This window comes from Salvelinus sp. IW2-2015, linkage group LG18 (assembly GCF_002910315.2).
Source record: "Salvelinus sp. IW2-2015 linkage group LG18, ASM291031v2, whole genome shotgun sequence".
NCBI lineage: Eukaryota > Metazoa > Chordata > Actinopteri > Salmoniformes > Salmonidae > Salvelinus > Salvelinus sp. IW2-2015.
The window spans coordinates 24,932,749-24,957,083 of record NC_036858.1 but is presented as its reverse complement, the minus strand read 5'-3'; the positions used below and the strand labels follow the sequence as shown (position 1 = coordinate 24,957,083).

At 43.2% G+C, this 24,335-nt stretch overlaps 1 protein-coding gene across 1 annotated transcript in view; it reads left to right on the top strand.

Moving 5' to 3' along the window:
• The window catches only part of wdfy4 (WDFY family member 4), a 172,783-nt gene that overhangs the window by 61,128 nt on the left and 87,320 nt on the right, over positions 1–24,335 (top strand). The window contains 18 exon segments of the mRNA XM_070448191.1: positions 270–297; positions 300–342; positions 476–483; positions 486–532; positions 534–637; positions 954–1,042; positions 2,525–2,621; positions 2,731–2,933; positions 4,579–4,745; positions 4,975–5,100; positions 5,290–5,442; positions 5,544–5,669; positions 13,282–13,408; positions 13,621–13,772; positions 14,144–14,382; positions 18,100–18,221; positions 18,332–18,514; positions 18,790–18,899. Coding sequence (XP_070304292.1) covers positions 270–297; positions 300–342; positions 476–483; positions 486–532; positions 534–637; positions 954–1,042; positions 2,525–2,621; positions 2,731–2,933; positions 4,579–4,745; positions 4,975–5,100; positions 5,290–5,442; positions 5,544–5,669; positions 13,282–13,408; positions 13,621–13,772; positions 14,144–14,382; positions 18,100–18,221; positions 18,332–18,514; positions 18,790–18,899 — 2,124 coding nt within the window.

Genomic DNA, 24,335 nt, shown 5'->3' with positions numbered 1-24,335 from the left:
ATTTGAGTGTGTCAAGAACTGCAACGCTGCTCGGTTTTTCATGCTCAACAGTTTCCCGTGTGTATCAAGAATGGTCCACCACCCAAAGGACATCCTGCCACTTTAACACAACTGTGGGAAGCATTGGAGTCAACATGGGCCAGCATCCCTGTGGAATGCTTTTGACACCTTGTAGAGTCCATGCCCCGACTAATGAGGCTGTTCTGAGGAGGGTTGGGGTGCAACTCAATATTAGGAAGGTGTTCTAACATTTGCTCCTTCCCTTGAAGGTGTGGAAGAACACTGCGGAAAGTCTGGACTGTCAGTTCTCAATCACTTTGCTGAAATCCTGAAATCGTCAAGGTAGAGTATCTTCATGAGCCATCAAAACGAAAGTTATGCTACCCTTGTTAAAATTACAATTACACACTTACTTTTCTTCAACCACAAGTAAATTGAACAAGGAACTTTGCACCTCCCCCTTCCTTTCCCCTAGTGGTGACATGGTAATGCAAAGGTCATGCATAACCTAGGTCTGGTGCCTAAACTGCTCTTTCCTATTGGCTGACCCCATGGTGACCCCCAGGAAAGTAAAGGTTGCCACCTGTATCATCACTCGCCTGCTTAGAGGACACTTCACCTCCACCGACATACGCAGGTACAACACACACACACACACACACACACACACACACACACACACACACACACACACACACACACACACACACACACACCACACACACCACACACACACACACAACACCACACACACACACACACACACACACACAACACACACACACACACACCACACCTCTGTGTCACAGGCATATGCAGTACACACATAGGAAGCTACTCATCTGTGTTTCATTTTAGCGTTGTCTTTTATGGGACAGCCATTCATTCTTCTTATTGTGCTGTGTGTATGTCACTAGTGAACGAACACCAAGTGTGTTTTCTGTTTGTTCCAGACTTGGCCTCTTCCTGGTGTACACCGTGCCTCCCCCAAGTGTGAGTGAAAGCTCTGGACTCTCTGACTCTCTTGATGAGGAAACCAAAGGTACAGCCCCACAAGTAGCCAATAGCTCTATTCCAGTCCAGCTTAATCTCGCGTGGACAGATGCACGCAACATAACTGGTGTCATAGTGTTTGTCAACAGACCGTGGGATGCGACGACGAACAAGGAACTTGGTTCCAGCACACATATTTCTTTCCCGATAAATTCAGATTTTGAAGGTGTTTGCGTCTTTCTAATTTCGGTAGGAAAGGGGACATTTGGCCCATAGACTTGTCTGTAACTTGCAAAGAGAGAGGTTGGAGCTACCGCCCTGCTTCCACTCCTCGTTCTAGTATTGTCTAACACGTCTCACCCAGAACTTAATCGAGCATCTGACGGCACATTTTAGTTCTGGTTTTCCAAGATTAAGTCCAGCCTAACCCTAATCACATCCTTAACGCCCCTGCAGAAATCTATGCTTTACTCTACGACCCCCACAAGAGTCAGGGGACTCGTCTGAAGTCGGTACCGCCGATATGTCTCAGATATCCACTCAATGTCCAGGTTATTAGGTACACCACCCCATTCACAAAAATGGTTAGATCCTACAGACAGGGAGACATGTGGCTGTGGCTTGCTATATAAAGCAGGCTGACAGTCAACGAGGCATTCAGTTACTGTTCGATTGAATGTTAGAATGGGCAAAACAAATTACCTAAGTGACTTTGACCGTGGTATGATCGTTGGTGCCAGGCGCGCCGTATGCAATTTCTCAGAAATGGCAGGCCTCTTGGACTTTTCACACATGACAGTGTCTAGGGTTTAACGGGAATGGTGCGACAAACAAAAAACATCCAGTCAGTGGCAGCCCTGTGGGAGAAAACAGCTCATTGATGAGCAGTCAAAGGAGCTCAATCGTGCAAGTTAACAGGTGGGCCACAAAGAGACAAATAACAGCGCAGTACAACAGTGGTGTGCAGAACAGCATCTCGGAATGCAGAACCCGTCGGTCCTTGTCACGGATGGGCTATTGCAGCACCATCCTGCCTGGCCCCATCCTGCCTGGTGTCAACTGGTGATGGTGATGTAATGGTGTGGGAAATGTTTCCTGTCACATGTTTGGTCCCTTGATACCGATTGAGCAGCGTTTCCATTCCCTGAAGAATTCAGGCTGTTCTGGCGGCAAAGGGAGGTCCGACCTGGTTCTAGATGGTTGAACCTAATACACTAACCACTGAGTGGAGGACAGACACAAAACTTACTTCCTTTTGATAAATGTTTTGACTGTGTTTTGCCATGTATGAATATGTTATTCAATGCATTTCTATGGGCTAATAGCAGTAAGACCAAATTCAACAATTTTTTTGTATATCTTTTTTTGTACTTACAGGGGACCTAAAATTCAAAATTAAATAGCTAAATGATCCATGGTATGGCCATCTTAAAACAATGCCATATATTAGCTTAGTAGAAACCCATCCCCGGGCCAACCATTACTCCAACCACTGTCAGTGGTTAGTAATTCTCTCCTCTCTCTCCTGTAGCTCATAGTTTCAGTCCAGCCAGACTAGTGTGGGTCCGTAATCAACTGCTGTCTTCTCTCTGTGACCTCATCAGCTCAGACAGTCTTCTCACTGCAGAGTGAGTACCTGCAGGGTCAAACAGCTCACCACAGGGTTAACGTGGGTTTCAATGGAACTACTGCATTTTTAACATGTTTGATCTACTGTGTGTGTGTGTCCACCTGCAGTGAGCAGAAAGAGCTGATCCAGACACTGGGCAGTGATTGGTTCCTGCTGTTCCTGCAGCCCCGCCTCCACTCTTCCACCCTGTGCCTAGGGCTCCGCCTACTCACACTCCTCCTGGCCAATCAGAGCGAGCGGAACAGCTTCAGAGAGGGCGTGTTCCCAGGCACCCTAGTAGAGAGCCTGGATGAACCCTCTGTTGCCATAGGTACGATACTTTTGTTTAGATACTGTATGTTTTATGGGTCATTAACATGATTTGTATTATATTTCATAAACATAAACATGTTGTTAATTATTATGACCCAGTCTTTCATTCTATTCATTCCACGTTGCAATGTTAAAGAAATCATTGGCATGTAGCTAGCTAGCTAGCAGAGGATCAATAATGACAAGAGACAAGAACTTCAATAAATAGGCCTAATGATTTAATAAATAATTTATACTAAACAAAAATATAAATGCAACATGTAAAGTGTTGGTCCCATGTTCATGAGCTGAAATAAAAGATCCCCAACTTTTTCCATACGGACAAAAAGCTTATTTCTCTCAAATGTTTTTTCAAATTTGTTTACATCCCTGTTAGTGATTTTTTTCCCCCTTTGCCAAGATAATCCATCCACTTGACAGGTGTGGCATATCAAGAAGCTGATTAAACAGCATGATCATTACACAGGTGCAACTTGTGTTGGGGACAGTAAAAGGCCACTCTAAAATGTGCATTTTTCCCCCTACAAGTTTTGAGGGAGTGTGCAATTGGCATGATGACTGCAGGAATGTCCACCAGAGATGTTGCGAGAGAATTGAATGTACATTGCTCTACCATAAGCTGCCTCCAACTTCGTTTTAGAGTATTTGTCAGTATGTCCAACCGGCCTCACAACCGCAGACCTCATGTAACCACGCCAGCCCAGACCTTCACATCTGGCTTCTTCACCTGCAGGATCATCTAAGACCACCCAGACACTTGATGAACTGAGGTGTATTTCTGTCTGTAATAAAGCCCTTTGGTGCGGAAAAACGTATTCTAATTGGCAGGGCCTGGCTCCCCAGTGGGTGGGGTGGGCCTGGCTCCCAAGTAGGTGGACCCACCCATGGCTGCGCTCCTGCCCAGTCATGTGAAATCCATAGACTAGGGACTAATGAATTTAATTAAGTTGACTGTTTTCTTATATGAACATTGACTGTTTTCTTATATGAACTGTTACTCAGTAAAATCGTTGAAATGGTTGAATTTTGCATTTGTATTTTTGTTCAGTATATAACTAGGCAACAAGAACTCAATGATTTGATGAATAATGTATAAATAGGCAGCAACCAGCTGATTGTCAAGTCAATAATATAGTTATGGAGGATAGCTAGGCAAGCTAACACACAATAACATCAAGCAGCTGAAATGACAGCAAACTATGTGCACTTTTGTTTTTTTTACCTTAATTTCTTTATCGCCATTTATTTTGTTTATATCCTTTATAATGACCCTGATAACTGAATTTGCGTTGCTCAGAGACACTGTCAATCACGCCTGTGGGAGAGTGGATGTTAACAGGCATTACCTGTGGAATGCGGAAATTGTGGTGCTATAACTCCCTGCTATCAACCAATCAGCATCCAGGATCCAAACAACCCGTTTTCKAATTGTTTATATTACATGAGTAGATATGCAAAGAAGTTTATACTCTCATCGTGTCGACTGTGTAGACGTACTCTCTAATCAATGGCTTGTTGTTTTGTGTACTTCCCTCTAACCGAAAGTATTGTAAAACACCTTAAATACCCACTGTAGTCTGGCACCGGTGGTGTATTCTTTCCGTTAATGTATTGTATGGTATTTGTCTTTGTGTGTCTCTTAGACAACCTGAGAGCTTATGAGTGGTCCTATAAGTGTCCGAGTGTCACCTGCGCAGGCTTCGACGTGCTGCAAAGGCTTCTGGTCTGCCAGGCTCACATGCCTCAGGTGTACGGAGCGCTGGCCGCTCTACTGCTGGGGAAGAGAGGAGGAGAAACACCTGACGGACAGGTAACATGACACTAACCTGGATATAAAGTAGTTAAAGTACATTGAAGTGACATGGCAAGATATTAGGAGCATTTTAATAGGGCTCCTACCACTCCTGTTATTTTGCACAATTCAATTCTCACGATTAACTGTAAAGTAAATCAAACAAAGCTAAATCTATTTTGGCATCCATGAGATGATTCCTGTGTTGGACTTTAAAAGTGTATGTCCTCTGTGGTCTCCTCTGTAGCTGGATCTGGATGAAGTTCTGCAGGCAGTGATTGACAGCACAGAGTACACAAACTCTGCTCCCCTACAGCTGTGTTCCAAGTCTGCAGCCATGCTACTGGAGCTGGTCAAGGCCATCATCACACAGGTGAGACAACTGGGTTCAAAACATAACACAGAAATTATTTTACATTCTCACTCTGAGACAATTGCGCTAATGTAGTCTCAAAGCACTTAACATTGTAAATGGTTACTATTAATGGCATCAGGTTGAACTTACTATACACCCTTCCTCAATCTAAATACTGTCCTGTTTGTTGTCGCTCTCCATGTATAGCGGTCATCTGCCGCTGATGCATCTTGGGAGTTGCAGTTTCCCGGCAGTGTAATGCAGTTCCTCTGTCTGGTACACAATCACCGCCCCCGAGACCCACTATGGACGTCTCCAGAGTTTCTACACACACTCGCCAGCACTGTGTTTCCCCCTGAGGTGTGTGTGTCTTTCTCCTCCTCTACTTCATCTTCCTTTTGTAGTGGCATTAGACATGGGGGTTTTGATAAAAAGTGATATTCTTGCTCTCGTCTCCTCAGAGTGAAGAGGAGGTGTGTCAGCCAACCAGGAAGCAGGTGTGTGACTTCATCCGTATCCTCTTAATGGACAGCCTGCTCAACGTGCCTGCCAAAGAACACACACACCCCCTACTGCTGCTACTGGAGGTATATATACACACACACACACACACACACACACACACACACACACACACACACACACACCAACACACACACACACACACCACACACACACACACACACACACACACACACACACACACACACACACACACACACACAGTTGAAGTAATAAACAACTGTATTCCCCTGTGTTATCCAGGATGTGCCGCTTTTGGCCCAGTTATAAGACAAAGAGGGAGAGTATTCATTGAGTACCTTAGCATGCACACTAATAATTCAATATTAAACAGATTATGGCAGCAGTCATGTAAACACTTTACTCTGCTTATCTTAAGTGACTAAGATACCGTAGAATAGAATACAGTATATACTACATATGAGATTAGTAATGCCAGATATGTAAACATTGTTAATCAGCATAAGGTCAAAATCAAAGTAAGCATACACTGATTAAAACATCTGGTTTTCTTAGCAACCTTTCTAATTATTAGGACATGTAAGCAGCTTAACTTCTTATGGGCAGGACGGTAGCGTCCCACCTGGCCAACATCCGGTGAAATTGCAGAGCTACAGTATTATAAATATTTAACTTTCATAAAATCACAAGTGTAATACATAAAAAATAAAGCTTAACTTCTTGTTAATCGAGCCGCTGTGTCAGATTTCAAAAAGGCTTTATGGCAAAAGCACACCATGCGATTATCTGAGGACAGTGCCCCGCATACAAACACATGAAAAACATATTTTAACCAGGCAGGTGCGAAACGAAAGTCAGAAATAGCGATATAAAAAATGCCTTACCTTTGATGATCTTCTTCTGTTGGCACTCCAAAAGGTCCCAGTTGCATCACAAATGGTCCTTTTGTTCGATAATGTCCTTCTTTATATCCATAAAAACTCAGTTTAGCTAGCGCGCTTCAGTCAATAATCCACCCAGTTTCCCTCCATCAGAATGCATACAAAATTAATCCCAAACGTTTTCCAAACAAGTCAAACTACGTTTATAATCAAACCTTAGGTACCTTAATTCGCAAATAAACTATAAAATTTAAGACGGAGAATCGTTATTGTCTTTACCGGAGAAAAATACCAAAGAACGCGCTCTCTTCCACGCGCTTGGAAACACTACAGCCAAAATGGGAGCCACCTAGAAAAACTACAATTTCCGGCAAATCTTTCCAAAAACCAGTCTGAAACTCTTTCTAAAGACTGTTGACATCTAGTGGAAGCCCTAGGAACTGCAATCTGGGAGTACTTGGCCTTAAAAAAATTGTGGTAGGCTGATTTTTTTGGGGGGGATGGTTTGTCCTCGAGGTTTCGCCTGCCATATCAGTTCTGTTATACCCACAGACATAATTTTAACAGTTTTAGAGTGTTTTCTATCCAATCTACCAATGTTATGCATATCCTAGCTTCTGGGCCTGAGTAACAGGCAGTTTACTTTGGGCACGCTTTTTATCCGGATGTCAAAATACTGCCCACTAGCCAAGAGAGGTTAATTGGCATTCCAGCTGTGTGTTTGATCAGTGCATGTGCCCGCGCCGGTAGCTCAAGCCTCCCTCTTATACACGAGTGAAGTGAGTTCGGAAAAAACGTCTTAGAAATAGTTTTCACATACAAACTTTATAAGTCCGAACTCAATCAAATAGGCTTTGCAAAATATCATGGCCGCTGTGGTAGAATTTTTTTTTTGATTGGCGAAATGCGTTTTCTGCTTTTATTTAACGAAGTCCCATCAGATAGCCTGATTTTAGATGTGTCCATGTAAACAGGATTATTAGGGAAATTGTTAAATGGCTCTTCTTGCAGAGCATGTAAACGTTTTAAACAAATTATTTTAACTATTTTAGCTATTATAATTATTACAACTATTGTCATGATGTGACTATCATTAGTCTGATGACTGTTATTTATCGAAATAAACAAACTATGTTTAATTGGGGTGGCAGGTAGCCTAGTGGTTAGAGCGTTGGTGCCAGTAACCGAAAGGTTGCTGGTACGAATCCCTGAGCTGACAAGGTCAAAATCTGTCGTTCTGCCCCTGAACAAGGCAGTTAACCCACTGTTCCCCGGTAGGGCATCATTGTAAATAAGAATTTGTTCTTAACTTAGCCTAGTAAATTACTTTAAAAAAATAAATAAGAATGTTACTCGATTGAATTAATCATGTAACAATTAACTCGTTAGGAATTTGGGGCACCACGGGAAAAGTTGTTTAACGAGTTACAATCTCCCGACTTAAACTCTAAAGATATATAGATATCGCTTACATCAATAACAGTCAATTATTAATTATTACCTCATCAAGTCTCATTCTGAACGTCGCAAGAATCCTAGCCCTTCTGAATATTCAGTACTACACAAATGTATTGAATAATTTATTTACTAACTAACTAAATAATAACACAGAATACACATACACACTTACATAAGGTAAAAGTCCCGAGTGGACTGACACGATATGATGGCTTGTTACACAATGGAATGGGGGTGGGGAAAGATAAAGAGAGTAAATTTATCTTACATACATTTGGAAACTACGCTCACAGTAACCAGAATATCTAGCACCCTAACCACTGCTCATTTGAATTAGAAATGCAATATACACTGCTCAAAAAAATAAAGGGAACACTTAAACAACACAATGTAACTCCAAGTCAATCACACTTCTGTGAAATGAAACTGTCCACTTAGGAAGCAACACTGATTGACAATAAATTTCACATGCTGTTGTGCAAATGGAATAGACAACAGGTGGAAATTATAGGCAATTAGCAGACACCCAATAAGGAGTGTTTCTGCAAGGTGGTGACCAAAGACCACTTCTCAGTCCTATGCTTCCTGGCTGATTTTTGGTCACTTTTGAATGCTGGGTGGTGCTCTCACTCTAGTGGTAGCATGAGACGGAGTCTACAACCCACACAAGTGGCTCAGGTAGTGCAGGCTCATCCAGGATGGCACATCAATGCGAGCTGTGGCAAGAAGGTTTGCTGTGTCTATCAGCGTAGTGTCCAGAGCATGGAGGCGCTACCAGGAGACAGGCAGTACATCAGGAGACGTGGAGGAGGCCATAGGAGGGCAACAACCCAGCAGCAGGACCGCTACCTCCGCTTTTGTGCAAGGAGGAGCAAGAGGAGCACTGCCAGAGCCCTGAAATGACCTCCAGCAGGCCACAAATGTGCATGTGTCTGCTCAAACGGTCAGAAACAGACTCCATGAGGGTGGTATGAGGGCCGACGTCCACAGGTGGGGGTTGTGCTTACAGCCCAACCCCCGTGCAGGACGTTTGGCATTTGCCAGAGAACAACAAGATTGGCAAATTCGCCACTGGCGCCCTGTGCTCTTCACAGATGAAAGCAGGTTCACACGCACATGTGACAGACGTGACAGAGTCTGGAGACGCCGTGGAGAACGTTCTGCTGCCTGCCAACTCCTCCAGCATGACCGGTTTGGCGGTGGTCAGTCATGGTGTGGGGTGCCATTTCTTTGGGGGGCGCCAGCCCTCCATGTGCTCGCCAGAGGTAGCCTGAATGCATTAGGTACGCGAGATGAGATCCTCGACCCCTTGTGGACCATATGCTGGTGCGGTTGGCCCTGGGTTCCTCCTAATGCAAGACAATGCTAGACCTCATGTGGCTGGAGTGTGTCAGCAGTTCCTGCAAGAGGAAGGCATTGATGCTATGGACTGGCCTGCCCGTTCCCCAGACCTGAATCCAATTGAGCACACTTGGGACATCATGTCTCACTCCATCCACCAACGCCACGTTGCACCACAGACTGTCCAGGAGTTGGCGATGCTTTAGTCAGTCTGGGAGGAGATCCCTCAGGAGACCATCCACCACCTCATCAGGAGCATGCCCAGGCGTTGTAGGGAGGTCATACAGGCACGTGGAGGCCACACRCACTACTGAGCCTCATTTTGACTTGTTTTAAGGACATTACATCAAAGTTGGATCAGCCTGTAGTGTGGTTTTCCACTTTAATTTTGAGTGTGACTCCAAATCCAGACCTCCATGGGTTGATACATTTGATTTCCATTGAGAATTTTTGTGTGATTTTGTCAGCACATTCAACTATGTAAAGAAAAAAGTATTTAATAAGAATATTTCATTCATTCAGATCTAGGATGTGTTATTTTAGTGTTCCCTTTGTTTTTTTGAGCAGTGTATATTGAATGCATTAACAGAAATAACCTTAACCAAACAAACATTGTACATTAGAAATTATGGGAATTAACGGTAAATGTACTACTGGTGATACTGGTGTGCCATCCCCGCAGCCTCCGCAATGGATTAGTCCACTGGGACAGGCATGAATCAGACAGGTATCTTGTCTGCMATAGGAAAATATATATACTGTAACTAGTCAAAAGTTTGGACACACCTACTCATTCCAGGGTTTTTCTTTATTTGTACTATTTTTTACATTGTAGAATAATGGTGAAGACATCAAAACTATGAAATAACACATATGGAATCATATAGTAACCCAAAAAAGTGTTAAAACAATCTAAATATATTTTTTCAAAGTAGCCACTCTTTACCTTGATGACAGCTTTGCACACTCTTGGCATTTTCTCAACCAGCTTTATGAGGTAGTCACCTGGAATGTATTTAAATTAAAAGGTGTGCCTTGTTAAAAGTTATTGAGGAGTTTTTTTCCTTCTTAATGCAATTGAGCCAATCAGTTGTGTTGTGACAAGGTAGGGTTGGTATACAGAAGATAGCTCTATTTGGTAAAAGAGTCCATATGATGGCAAGAGCAGCTCAAATAAGCAAACAGAAACAACAGTCCAGCATTACTTTTTAGACATGAAGGTGAGTCAATACGGAAAATGTCAAGAACTTTTAATATTTCTTCAAGTGCAGTCGCAAAAACCATCAAGCGCTATGATGAAACTCTCATGAGGACCGCCACAGGAAAGGAAGACCCAGAGTTACCTCTGCTGCAGAGGATAAGTTCCTTAGAGTAACCAGGCTCAGAAATAAATGCTTCACAGGGTTCAAGTAACAGACACATCTCAACATATACTGTTCAGAGGAGACTGTGTGAATTAGGCATTCATGGTCGAATTGCTGCAGAGAAACTACGAAAGGACACCAATAAGAAGAAGAGACTTGCTTGGGCCAAGAAATACAAACAATGGACATTAGAGCGGTGGAAATCTGTCCTTTGGTCTGATGAGTCGAAATTTTGGATTTTTGGTTCCAACTGCCGTTAGTTTGTGAGACGCAGAGTAGGTGAACGGATGATCTCCGCATGTGTGGTTCCCACCGTGAAGCATTGCGGAGGAGGTGTTATGGTGTGGGGATGCTTTGCTGGTGACACTGTCACTGATTTATTTAGAATTCAAGGCACACTTAACCAGCATGGCTACCACAGCATTTTGCAGTGATACGGCATCCCATCTGGTTTGCGCTTAGTTGGACTGTCATTTGTTTTTCAACAGGACAATGACCCAACACACCTCCAGACTATGTAAGGGCTAGTTGACCAAGGAGAGTGATGAGTGCTGCATCAGATGACCTGGCCTCCACAATCACCCGACCTCAACCCAATTGAGATGGTTTGGGATGAGTTGGACTTCAGCGTGATGGAAAAGCAGCCAACAAGTGCTCAGCATATGTGGAAACTCTTTCAAGATTGTTGGAAAAGCATTCCAGGTGAAGCTGGTTGAGAGAATACCAAGAGTGTGCAAAGCTGTCATCAAGGCAAAGGGTGGCTACTTTGAAGAATCTAAAATATAAAATGTATTTTGATATTTGTATCACTTTTTTGGTTGCTATGTGATTCCATATATGTCTTATCATAGTTTTGATGTCTTCACTATTATTCTACAATGTAGAAAATAGTCAAAGAAAGAAAGATCCTTGAATGAGTAGGTGTGTCCAAACTTTTGACTGGTACTGTATATTTGCGACTGCTCGACTAAAAACATATTTGTCGACCAACAGCCTATCGACCAGTCGTTTAAATGGGGTCAGCCCAACCTAGATTGTACAATATTTTCACATTATTCTTTCTTGAATGAGTAGGTGTGTCCAAACTTTTGACTGGTACTGTATATTTGCAACTGCTCGACGAAAAACATATTTGTCGACCAACAGCCTATCGACCAGTCGATTAAATGGGGTTTGCCCAACCTAGATTGTACAATATTTTCACATTATTCTTTCTTCAATTCTTCAAGCTCTGTCAAGTTGGTTGTTGATCTTTGCTAGATAGACATGTTCAAGTCTGCCATAGATTTTCACTTTAAGTTAAAACTGTAACTAGGCCTTTCAGGAACATTCAATGTCATTTTGGTAAGCAATTCCAATGTATTTCTGGCCTTTTGTTTTAGGTTATTGGCCTTCTCAAAGGTGAATTTGTCTCCCAGTGTCTGTTGGAAAGCAGACTGAATCAGGTTTCACTCTAGGAAATTACATTTAAAAAACTCCCTAGTTCTTGCCAATGACAAGCATACCCATAACATGATGTAGCCACCACCATGGTTGAAAATTTGAAGAGTGGTACTCAGTGATGTGTTGTGTTGGATTTGCCCCAAACATAGTGCTTTGTATTCAGGACATAATGTTTCTATCTTTGCCACATGTTTTGCAGTTTTACTTTAGTGCCTTATTGTAAACAGGATGCATATTCAGTATAGTCTTCCTTCTTTTCGATCTGTCATTTAGGTTAGTATTGTGGAGTAACGACAATGTTGTTGACCCATCCACAGTTCTTCTATCAGAGCCATTAAACTCTGTAACTGTTTTATAGTTACCGTTGGCCTTAGCTCTCCGGCATCTGAGTTAGGAAGGACGCCTGTATCTTTGTAGTGACGGTGTATTGATACACCATCCAAAGTGTTATTAATAATTTCACCATGCTCAATAGGATATTAACCGTCTTCCAATAGATGCCCTTCTTTGCGGGCATTGGAAAACTTCCCTGGTCTTTGTGGWTGAACCTGTGTTTGAAATTCACTGCTCGACTGAGGCACCTTACAGATAATTGTATGTGTGGGGTACAGAGATGAGGTAGTCATAAAAAATATATGTTGAGTCCATACAACTTATTATATGACTTGTTAAGCTTTATTTTTACTCCTGAACTTATTTAGGCTTGCCATAAAAAAAGGGGTTGAATACTTACTGAATCAAGATATTTCAGCTTTTCATTTTTTATATTAATTTGTAAAAATTGACATATGGGGTATTGTGTGTAGGCCAGTCAAAACAAAATCTAAATGTAATCCATTTTAAATTGAGGCTGTAACACAAAATGTTTTGAAAAATTCAAGCGGTGTGAATACTTTCTGAAGGCAATGTATTTGCGTCAACTCAAAAACAGAATGCTTGTGGATCCCGAATAATAACGGGATATTGGTATGCATCTAAACGTGGTCCCTGTAGCTAAACACCAAGGGAGATGGAGAGAAGACAGGGATGGCTGCTATCTTAGGAGCACATGTTCAACCCTCTCTGTGTGTGTGTGTGTGTGTGTGTGTGTGTGTGTGTGTGTGTGTGTGCGTGTGTGTGTGTGTGTGTGTGTGTGTGTGTGTGTGTGTGTGTGTGTGTGTGTGTGTGTGTGTGTGTGCGTGTGTGTGTGTGTGTGTGCGTGTGCGTGTGCGTGTGTGCGTGTGTTGCAGTATTCCCCAGAAGGAGCATCGTTGGAGCGGAGACAGGTCTTCCAGACTGAATTGCTTGAGTTCTTCATGGAAATCATCCACATGACCAGCCAGGAGAATGAACATAACACACACCTCACCACCCAGGGTAGAGCACACACACCTCACACATGCACTCACACATGTCCAACAAGGCATAAACACACACACAGGCACACAGACAYACCTCACACATGCGCACACACTCGCGCACGTACACAGACACACACGCACACAATCACAAAATAATTTCCCATGCAAATGGRCAATAAAATATTGTATCATGTCACTCAACAGATCTTTCTCCCTCTCTGTCACCAGAGTCAAACTCCCAGAGACCTGAGGGGCAGATGGCCACACTGATGGAGAACATGGTGCTTTTCAGTCAGAAGTTTCTGGAGAAACTCTACAGCGGCATGTTTCTGGTTGAGCCAGAGAACCTGCTCACCTTCCTAGCTGACCAGATAGTGGTGGTGAGAAACACTCTGAAGGCTATGTGCTCCCATGGGTGAAAGTAATGTTAAAGAATGTTCAGATAAAAATGTAATGTGAAACACAAACATGATTGTTCTTCATTTATTGAGTAAGTCAAGATTTGTCAGCTCTATTCAGCTATATTCATAACATTTTTGGTAGCGTTCCAGGCTGACTACGTTGCAGTCGCCTGCCCTATCTCACAACGCATGGATAACAAATTAGCAGTCTGATGTCCGACTTCCAAGTCGGTGACATGGCATGCAACTGCAACTGCAACCACAATTCCACACAGCGCGACTACAATGTTACACAGGCTTTCTGTTTATCTGCAACCGTCTGAATGTTTTCACCTGCTGTTTCCTGTCAGGTGCTGGAGAAGGGCCTATCACAGAAAGAGAACACAGTTTCCTCCCTCTACACCAGCACCAACCGAGCCCTGCTCTACTTCCTGTCCCGCCCACAACACACACAGGCCGAACAGGAAGCTGTCATCAGGACGCTGCGGGTGGTCATGGCGCGCTGGGACGTAGTCCTGGCAACCTACAATGCCAACGTGAACTTCATTGCCTGCCTGCTGCACTGTCTACTGTTGATACGATCTGGCAGGTAGGTTACACACATACGTCCACACACACACGTGTGCACGCACACTCATACACACACAAACGTACACAGGGTGTTAAAAAGTCAGACCTATGATTGGCTTTATGATCATGGATTCTTTGTACAGTGGCGATTTTAGCATGTAAATCTTGGTGGGGCAAACTCTGGCATAAGGGAACGATGAGCGGATAACTCTTACTGACAGTTGTGGCTGCTTTGCGTGATGTATTGATGTCTCTATCTTTGTGAGTTTGTCTGTGCCTAATAATGTTTGTACCATGTTTTGTGCTGCTACCATGTTGTGTTGCTACCATGTTGTGTTGCTACCATGCTGTGTTGTCATGTGTTGCTGCCAGGCTATGTTGTTGTCTTAGGTTTCTCTTTATGTAATGTTGTGGTGTCTCTCTTGTCGTGATGTGTGTTTTGTCCTATATATATTTTTTTTTTTTAATTTCACCTTTATTTAACCAGGTAGGCAAGTTGAGAACAAGTTCTCATTTACAATTGCGACCTGGCCAAGATAAAGCAAAGCAGTTCGACACATACAACAACACAGAGTTACACATGGAGTAAAACAAACATACAGTCAATAATACAGTAGAAAAATAAGTCTATATACAATGTGAGCAAGTGAGGTGAGATAAGGGAGGTGAAGGCAAAAAAAAGGCCATGGTGGCGAAGTAAATACAATATAGCAAGTAAAACACTGGAATGGTAGATTTGCAGTGGAAGAATGTGCAAAGTAGAGATAGAAATATTGGGGTGCAAAGGAGCAAAATAAATAAATAAATAAATACAGTAGGCAAAGAGGTAGTTGTTTGGGCTAAATTATAGATGGGCTATGTACAGGTGCAGTAATCTRTGAGCTGCTCTGACAGCTGGTGCTTAAAGCTAGTGAGGGAGATAAGTGTTTCCAGTTTCAGAGATTTTTGTAGTTCGTTCCAGTCATTGGCAGCAGAGAACTGGAAGGAGAGGCGGCCAAAGGAAGAATTGGTTTTGGGGGTGACCAGAGAGATATACCTGCTGGAGCGCGTGCTACAGGTGGGTGCTGCTATGGTCACCAGCGAGCTGAGATAAGGGGGGACTTTACCTAGCAGGGTCTTGTAGATGACCTGGAGCCAGTGGGTTTGGCGACGAGTATGAAGCGAGGGCCAGCCAACGAGAGCGTACAGGTCGCAGTGGTGGGGAGTATATGGGGCTTTGGTGACAAAACGGATGGCACTGTGATAGACTGCATCCAATTTATTGAGAAGGGTATTGGAGGCTATTTTGTAAATGACATCGCTGAAGTCGAGGATTGGTAGGATGGTCAGTTTTACAAGGGTATGTTTGGCAGCATGAGTGAAGGATGCTTTGTTGCGGAATAGGAAGCCAATTCTAGATTTAACTTTGGATTGGAGATGCTTAATGTGAGTTTGGAAGGAGAGTTTACAGTCTAACCAGACACCTAGGTATTTGTAATTGTCCACATATTCTAAGAGGGAGCAGTTATGTTGGACAGGCGGGCAGGTGCAGGCAGCGATCGGTTGAAGAGCATGCATTTAGTTTTACTTGTATTTAAGAGAAATTGGAGGCCACGGAAGGAGAGTTGTATGGCATTGAAGTTCGCCTGGAGGGTTGTTAACACAGTGTCCAAAGAAGGGCCAGAAGTATACAGAATGGTGTCGTCTGCGTAGAGGTGGATCAGAGACTCACCAGCAGCAAGAACGACATCATTGATGTATACAGAGAAGAGAGTCGGTCCAAGAATTGAACCCTGTGGCACCCCCATAGAGACTGCCAGAGGCCCGGACAACAGACCCTCCGATTTGACACACTGAACTCTATCAGAGAAGTAGTTGCTGAACCAGGCAAGGCAATCATTTGAGAAACCAAGGCTGTCGAGTCTGCCGATGAGGATGTGGTGATTGACAGAGTCGAAAGACTTGGCTAGGTCAATGAATACGGCTGCACAGTATTGTTTCTTATCGATGGCGGTTAAGATATCGTTTAGGACCTTGAGCGTGGCTGAGGTGCACCCATGACCAGCTCTGAAACCAGATTGCATAGCAGAGAAGGTATGGTGGGATTCTAAATGGTCGGTAATCTGTTTGTTGACTTGGCTTTCGAAGACCTTAGAAAGGCAGGGTAGGATAGATATAGGTCTGTAGCAGTTTGGGTCAAGAGTGTCCCCCCCTTTGAAGAGGGGAATTTGGGATTCTCAGACGACACGAAAGAGAGGTTGAATATATATATATATATATTTTAAATCCCAAACCCTGTCCCCGCAGGTACCAAATTATTAGGGTGAGGCACATGGGCAACTATCAGCTTACTACACAACATACACTTAGCATTACTTTCTTAGCTACAGTATATATATATCTCCCTGGCATATTACATAATTTATGCAACAGCATACAATGCATTTTTTGACTCACCTTGTTGTGCTGTGCTCATTTGAACATGAAGGTGGCACAGCGGTCCTTCTTGTGGGCAAATTTAGTCATCAAAGTTTGGCATTCTCTGGATTTATGGTGCTTTCAAGACAACTGGGAACTGAAAAAATATGATTTAAATCATGACATCAGTGATCTTCAGGTCGGACCTTTAGAAAGAGGCCTGAGTTCCCGACTTGGAATTCCGAGTTGGAATACCGTTCTAAACATATCTTCCCCGTCGGAGCAGTTGACCAGTTGTCTTGAACTCACTGAAGTCTGAGATTTCCCAGTTCCGAGTTTCCAGTTGTTTTGAATGCGACAGAAGTCATGCTGGATTGACAGCATGGCCAATGTATTCAACCTTTTCTGGCCCATGGTGTTGCATGAGAAAATGTATCCTTTTGAGCTTGGAAAAGAGACCCTTAAACCCAGACTTGGACCACAATCTCCACTGAATAGCAGGCTAGTGATTGCTTTGCAAAGCTTGCCGTTAGCCCCTGATTCCTTCCAAACCACTCATTGTTGAATTTGCGATTTCCTACTTGTTGTGTAATATTTATGTCCAATGCCTGATGAGCACTGATACGTTTTATCTATAATTTATTTTATCTATAATGGATTTGCCAGTAGATTGTCAACTTGATTCATGATGATGACTACTTGTCTAGCTTGCTAGCTAAGATTTTGAAAGTATGATGTTGACATGATCAGTCCAATCAAAGCTACGGTAAAGCCACGTGATTTGATGTAATTTTATCTGTGACCATTGACCCTCAGCCTTCTAGGATGTGTATTTCTAAGGTAAATCTATGGCAGCACTCAAGGGGCTTGAATTTTCAAACTCTCCCTGTAGATTTAGCGGTGACGTAGTGTCCCCATGAGTGACAGAACACTGAGCCAATCACAGCGCAACTAGAGAAAATTACCAACCACTATTTTCTGCTGGCTGCCCCACCACCACAGAAACCACTGAGCTAGGCTGAAACACCTGTATTTTGGAGCTGCCTTAATCAAGAAAGCAAAAAAAGAGACCATTTTTGTATTAACTCAAGGATTTCAAAAAATAATAATTGCAAACTGATTTGTGACATGTATTCATGCCAAAATAATGTACTAAAATTAAAATAATTTTAACTAAAATTATGTGTATTATATATATATATATATAAATGTATTATTATTGTTATTATTATTATTTTATCTCAGGGGCTCAGCCCCACCTGCCCTTAATGACGCGTCGCCACTGGCTTTGTATTAATTGTAGGTTTATGCTATGGGATATTGTTTGTGTGCCCTACAGCTACCCAGAAGGCTTTGGGTTTGAAAGGCACAAGAAACACCAGCGGAGAATCCTGTCTCATCTGTTCCCTCTCAAGACCAGCCACACTACCACACTCAGCCAAGTACCTGATTCTGACACAGGTAGGACTGTGTGTGCATGTGTGACAGTAGTGACAGCTGAGCTGATGTCCCTGGTCAAGGCCTGCATCCATAACCCATGAGATTGAGCTGAATGTGTGTGTGTGTTACAGAGCTGATGTCCCTAGTAGAGTTTGTGTGGTCAAAGATCCTGACTGAGAGACGCACCATTCTAGAAGACACCTATAAGATTGAGCTCTCAGCTAATCAGACACAGAGGATGGGACCTGTCAGCATGAGTGACATCAGCCCGCTGTGGGAGGAGACAGCACTCAAGGTGTGGCAGTTATACACAGGTGAGACCACTCACAGGCATGGACATAGACAGACATCACTCGGGTATACAAACAGGTGAAACCACACACATTAATTGACGTACATACACATCACTCAGGTATACACACAGGTGAGACGCAGGCCTGCACAGAATATCAGATCTTTATGCCTGAAAAAGTGAACCACATCAGTATGATCTGCTGATCTTGTAATATGCTCAGGCCTCCACTTGTATTTGTACTTGTATTTGCACTTGTATGTCTGACTGAAGGATTGATGGTTTTTGTCCCGTCAGGCAATGTGAAGAGGAAGCTGACTAGCACCATCCAGAGGAAAGATGGTGTAATCAGCTCTGCTATTCGCTCTGTCCACAAACGACTGGGGAGAGAAACTGGCACTGTGGAGGTAACGCACGTACTCACGTACTCACAACAACACACAACACACACACACACAACACACACACACACAACACAACACCACACACACACACACACACACACACACACAACACACACACACACACACACACACACTCATCATGAATCATCATCATCACAGGAGAAGGTGCATGAGATGGAGTCAACGTTTCACCTATCAAAATGGGTATGATAGTATGGGAGGTATGAAGGAAAGCCAAACTACACTGGACAAGTAGCGTAAGCATAGTGTGGGTATGTGTTTGTTGGTATTACTATACTTTTGAGGACCTTGAGTGTGTGTGTCCTTAGGGAATGTGGGTTCATTAGCTACATGACCTCTTTGTCACACACATTCCCCTAAACACCATCACACATGCAGACACACACTCACACTCACACACACACACACACCACACACACACCACACACAACACACACACACACACACACACACACACACACACACACACACACAACACACCACACACACACACCACCACACACACACACACACACACACACCACACACACCCACTCACACACTGTCTTGTTAGCTAACCTTGTGGGGACACACAATTCAGTCCCATTCAAAATCTTTTTTTACCTTAACCCCAAAACCTAACCTAACCTTAACACTAACCCTAAACCTAACCCTATCTCCTAACCCTAAAACTAACCCTAGCTCCTAGCTCCTAACCCTAACGCTAAACCTAATTCTAATGCTAATTTTAACCTTAATCCACTAGAAATAGTATTTGACCTTGAGGGGACAAACAAAACGTCCCCAGTTGGTCAACTGTTTGTTTACTATTCTTCTGGGGACGTCTAGTCCCCACAAGTATAGTCAAACATGTCCACATGCAACTAAAGCACCACACACACACCAATGTCACTGTGCTGTGTGCGTTGGTCTGTCCAGCCCTGTGGGTTTGTTTTGATTATTTCTGTAAATGGATCTGGATTGTCCCATCTGACCACCCCTCAGTGGGCCCAGTAATTGATATATGTTAGTTGTATCTGTAGTAATACACAGACACACACACACACACACGCTCATGCTGCTGTTGAAGGTTAAAGACGCGCTTTTTGTTGTTTTCCTCCCGAAACACGCTGCACACATCATTATTTCCTCCTGCAGATGAAGACGTTGCACCATCTGGATCAGGACGTGGAGACGTATTACCCATGCGCACAGGCATGAAATTACAGCGTCTGTCTGTCTTTCAGTCTTGCCTGAAACTGTGTTTGTTTGTGTGTGTGTGTGTCTGTGCATGTCTCTCCCTTCCTGTGTGTGTGTATGTGTGTATGTGTCTCTCGAACCACCTAAACAGGGGTTGGTAATTTTAGCGGTACAAATCTGATGAAAACATGATTCATCTTATGTTCTTCTTTATCATATCATCTGCTGACAGACCATCGACTGCTTGATGAATGGTCTCTACCTTCTGAAAGGCAGAGCAGTCAGGAAATAGGATTTAACAGAATATATTTTTCATCACATTGGCCCCGCAACAAGCGGTGTTCGTCAGACCATGAGACATCCAGAAAATCGGTCTTAATAGTCTGTAGCGCCTGAACGGTTTGACCTACAACACTATTATGACCACTTTATGGAACGGGGAGACTCACAAACACTATGTGTCAGGAGACTCGACTGAAGTGCACCTGCTCTAGAGCTCTCAGGATCTCAGACAGGGGGTGAAGGTTCACCTTCACTGACCCTAAACACACAGCCAAGACAATGCAGGAGTGGGTTTCGGACAAGTCTCCGAATGTGCCCAAGAACACTAAGGTAACACTAAGGTAACCTGCCTAAATGACTACCAACCCGTAGCACTCACGTCTGTAGCTATGAAGTGCTTTGAAAGGCTGGTCATGGCTCACGTCAACACCATTATACCAGAAACCCTAACTCCAATGTGCATACCGCCCCAACAGATCCACAGATGATGCAATGTCTATTGCACTCCACACTGACCTTTCCCACCTGGACAAAAGGAACACCTATGTGAGAATGCTATTCAGTGACTACAGCTCAGTGTTCAACACCATAGTGCCCTCAAAGCTCATTACCAAGCTAAGGACCATGAGACTGAACACCTCCCTCTGCAACTGGATCCTGGACGTCCTGACAGGTCTTCCCCAGGTGGTAAGGGTAGGTAACAACACATCCGCCACGCTGATCCTCAACAGGGGGGCCCCTCAGGGGTGCGTGCTCAGTCCCCTCCTATACTCCCTGTTCACTCATGACTGCATGGCCAGGCACAACTCCAGTGGTAGGCCTGATCACAGACAACAATGAGACAGCCTATAGCGAGGAGGTCAGAGACCTGGCCGTGTGGTGCCAGGACAACTGTAGTGGAGCAGGTTGAGAGCTTCAAGTTCCTTGGTGTCCACATCACCAACAAATTGTCATGGTCCAAACACACTAAGACAGTCGTGAAGAGGGCACGACAAAGCCTATTCCCCCTCAGGAAACAGAAAAAAATTGGCATGGGTCCTCATATCCTCAAAAGGTTCTACAGCTGCAACATCGAGAGCATCCTGACTGGTTGCATCACTGCCTGGTATGATAGCTGCTCAGCCTCTGACCGCAAGGTGCTACAGAGGGTAGTGTGTACAGCCCAGTACATCACTGGGGCCAAGCTTCCTGCCATCCAGGACCTCTATACCAGGCGGTGTCAGAGGAAGGCCCTAAAAATTGTCAAAGACTCCACCCTAGTCACAGACTGTTCTGTCTGCTACCGCATGGGAAGTGGTACCAGAGCACCAAGTCTTGGACCAAAATACTTCTTAATAGCTTCTACCCCAAAGCCATAAGACCCATGAACAGCTAATAAATTGTCTACCCTGACTATTTGCATTGTCCCCCCCTCCTCTTTTACTCTGCTGGTATTCTCTGTTTATTATCTATGCATAGCCACTTTAACTCTACCTACATGTACATATTACCTCAATTACTTTCTGAAGGCACTGTATATATTTCCAGAGTTTTTTTATATCTCTTAGATTTAGGACAGACATTTCAAAACCTTTTTTCTTATGATTTATTTTAGCTTATTATGAATGTGTTATTTAATGTGTTTCTATGGGCTTTAGTAGTAAAGGACAACATCTATATGTTATCCAATTTTTTTATATATATATTTTCATATCCTAAAGGTCCTGAAATTCAAAATCAAATACAGTTGAAGTCGGAATTTTACATTCAGTTAGGTTGGAGTCATTAAAACTCATTTTTCAACCACTCCACAAATTTCTTGTTAACAAAGTATAGTTTTGGCATGTCGGTTAGGACATCTACTTTGTGCATGACACAATTTTTCCAACAATTGTTTAGAGACAGATTATTTCACTTATAATTCACTGTATCACAATTTCAGTGGGTCACACGTTTACATACACTAAGTTGACTGTGCCTTTAAACAGCTTGGAAAAWWCCAGAAAAGTATGTGATGGCTTTAGAAGCTTCTGATAGGCTAATTGACATCATTTGAGTCAATTGGAGGTGTACCTGTGGATGTATTTCAAGGCCTACCTTCAAACTCGGGTGCCTCTTTGCTTGACATCATGGGAAAATCCCCCAAAAATCAGCCAAGACCTCAGAAGAAAAATGTGTAGACCTCCACAAGTCTGGTTCATCCTTGGGAGCAATTTCCAAATGCCTGAAGGTACCACGTTCATCTGTACAAACAATAGTATGCAAGTATAAACACCATGGGAGGACGCTGCCGTCATTCCGCTCAGGAAGGAGACGCGTCCTGTCTCCTAGAGATGAACGTACTTTGATGCGAAAAGTGCAAATCAATCCCAGAACAACAGCAAAGGACCTTGTGAAGATGCTGGAGGAAACAGGTACAAAAGTATCTATATCCACAGTAAAATTTGTCCTATATCGACGTAACCTGAAAGGCCGCTCAGCAAGGAAGATGCCACTGCTCCAAAACCACAAAAAAAAAGCCGGACTACGGTTTGCAACTGCACATGGGGATAAATATCGTACTTTTTGGATAAATGTCCTCTGGTCTGATGAAACAAAAATAGAACTGTTCTGCCATAATGACCATCGTTATGTTTGGAGGAAAAAGGGGGAGGCTTGCAAGCCGAAGAAGAATCACAACCGTGAAGCACGGAGGTGGCAGCATCATGTTGTTGGGGTGCTTTGCTGCAGGAGGGACTGGTGCACTTTACAAAATAGATGGCTTCATGAGGAAGGAAAAGTATGTGGATATATTGAAGCAACATCTCAAGACATCAGTCAGGAAGTTAAAGCTTGGTCGCAAATGGGTCTTCCAAATGGACAATGACCCAAAGCATACTTCCAAAGTTGTGGCAAAATGGCTTAAGGACAACAAAGTCAAGGTATTGGAGTGGCCATCACAAAGCCCTGACCTCAATCCCATAGAAAATTTGTGTGCAGAACTGAAAAAGTGTGTGCGAGCAAGGTGGCCTACAAACCTGACTCAGTTACACCAGCTCTGTCAGGAGGAATGGGCCAAATTTCACCCAACTTATTGTGGGAAGCTTGTGGAAGGCTACCCGAAGCGTTTGACCCAAGTTAAACAATTTAAAGGCAATGCTGCCAACTGCAAATTGAGTGTATGTAAACTTTTGACCCACTGGGAATGCGATTAAATAAATAAAAGCTGAAATAAATAATTCTCTCTACTTTTATTCTGACATTTCACATTCTTAAAATAAAAATATAGTGGTGATCCTAACTGACCTAAAACAGGGATTTTTTTTATCTAGGATTAAATGTCAGGAATTGTGAAAAACTAAATGATCCATAGCATGACCATCTTAAAATATTCCCCCTCACCCCCCCAACGTCTTAGACGCTAAAGAATTTAGATAGTACTGTACAGTCCCTCCCGGTTCCACTCTGTTTCGGGCCACTTTCTTCCTCTTTCTGTCCTAGTGTGTGAAGATAACTACAGGTGAGTGTAGGATTGTAAATGCTTATCATTGGTGCCTGAGACAAGGTGCCCATGATAAATGGTTACAGATATCAGCAGCATACTGCATGAAGAGACTGACAGACAGACTGGGAGCAGTCAAATGCTTTCAGGGATTCAGCAGCGTTCTATAATTCTATCTGTGCCTTCACAATATAAAGATAATTAATAGGACTAATAATCACGTTAAGTTCCTCACCAGTCACTGCCAGCACACAGAGAAGTTGACATTACACACACACATTACACCCCACACACACACAATCATCAGAGTTGGTGCGTTGTTGGGAAGTCATTAAAATGGAAATGAGAGTGTGTGATGTTGTGGTGTTAATTGCATAGGGGAAGAGATTAGTTATGTTATTTAATGCAGTGTTTAAAGAGCCAATGAGGTTGCTATCTGCTAATTAGGGTAATTAATGCTATATATTATGTTTGTCCAAATGAAGAAATGAAATTAT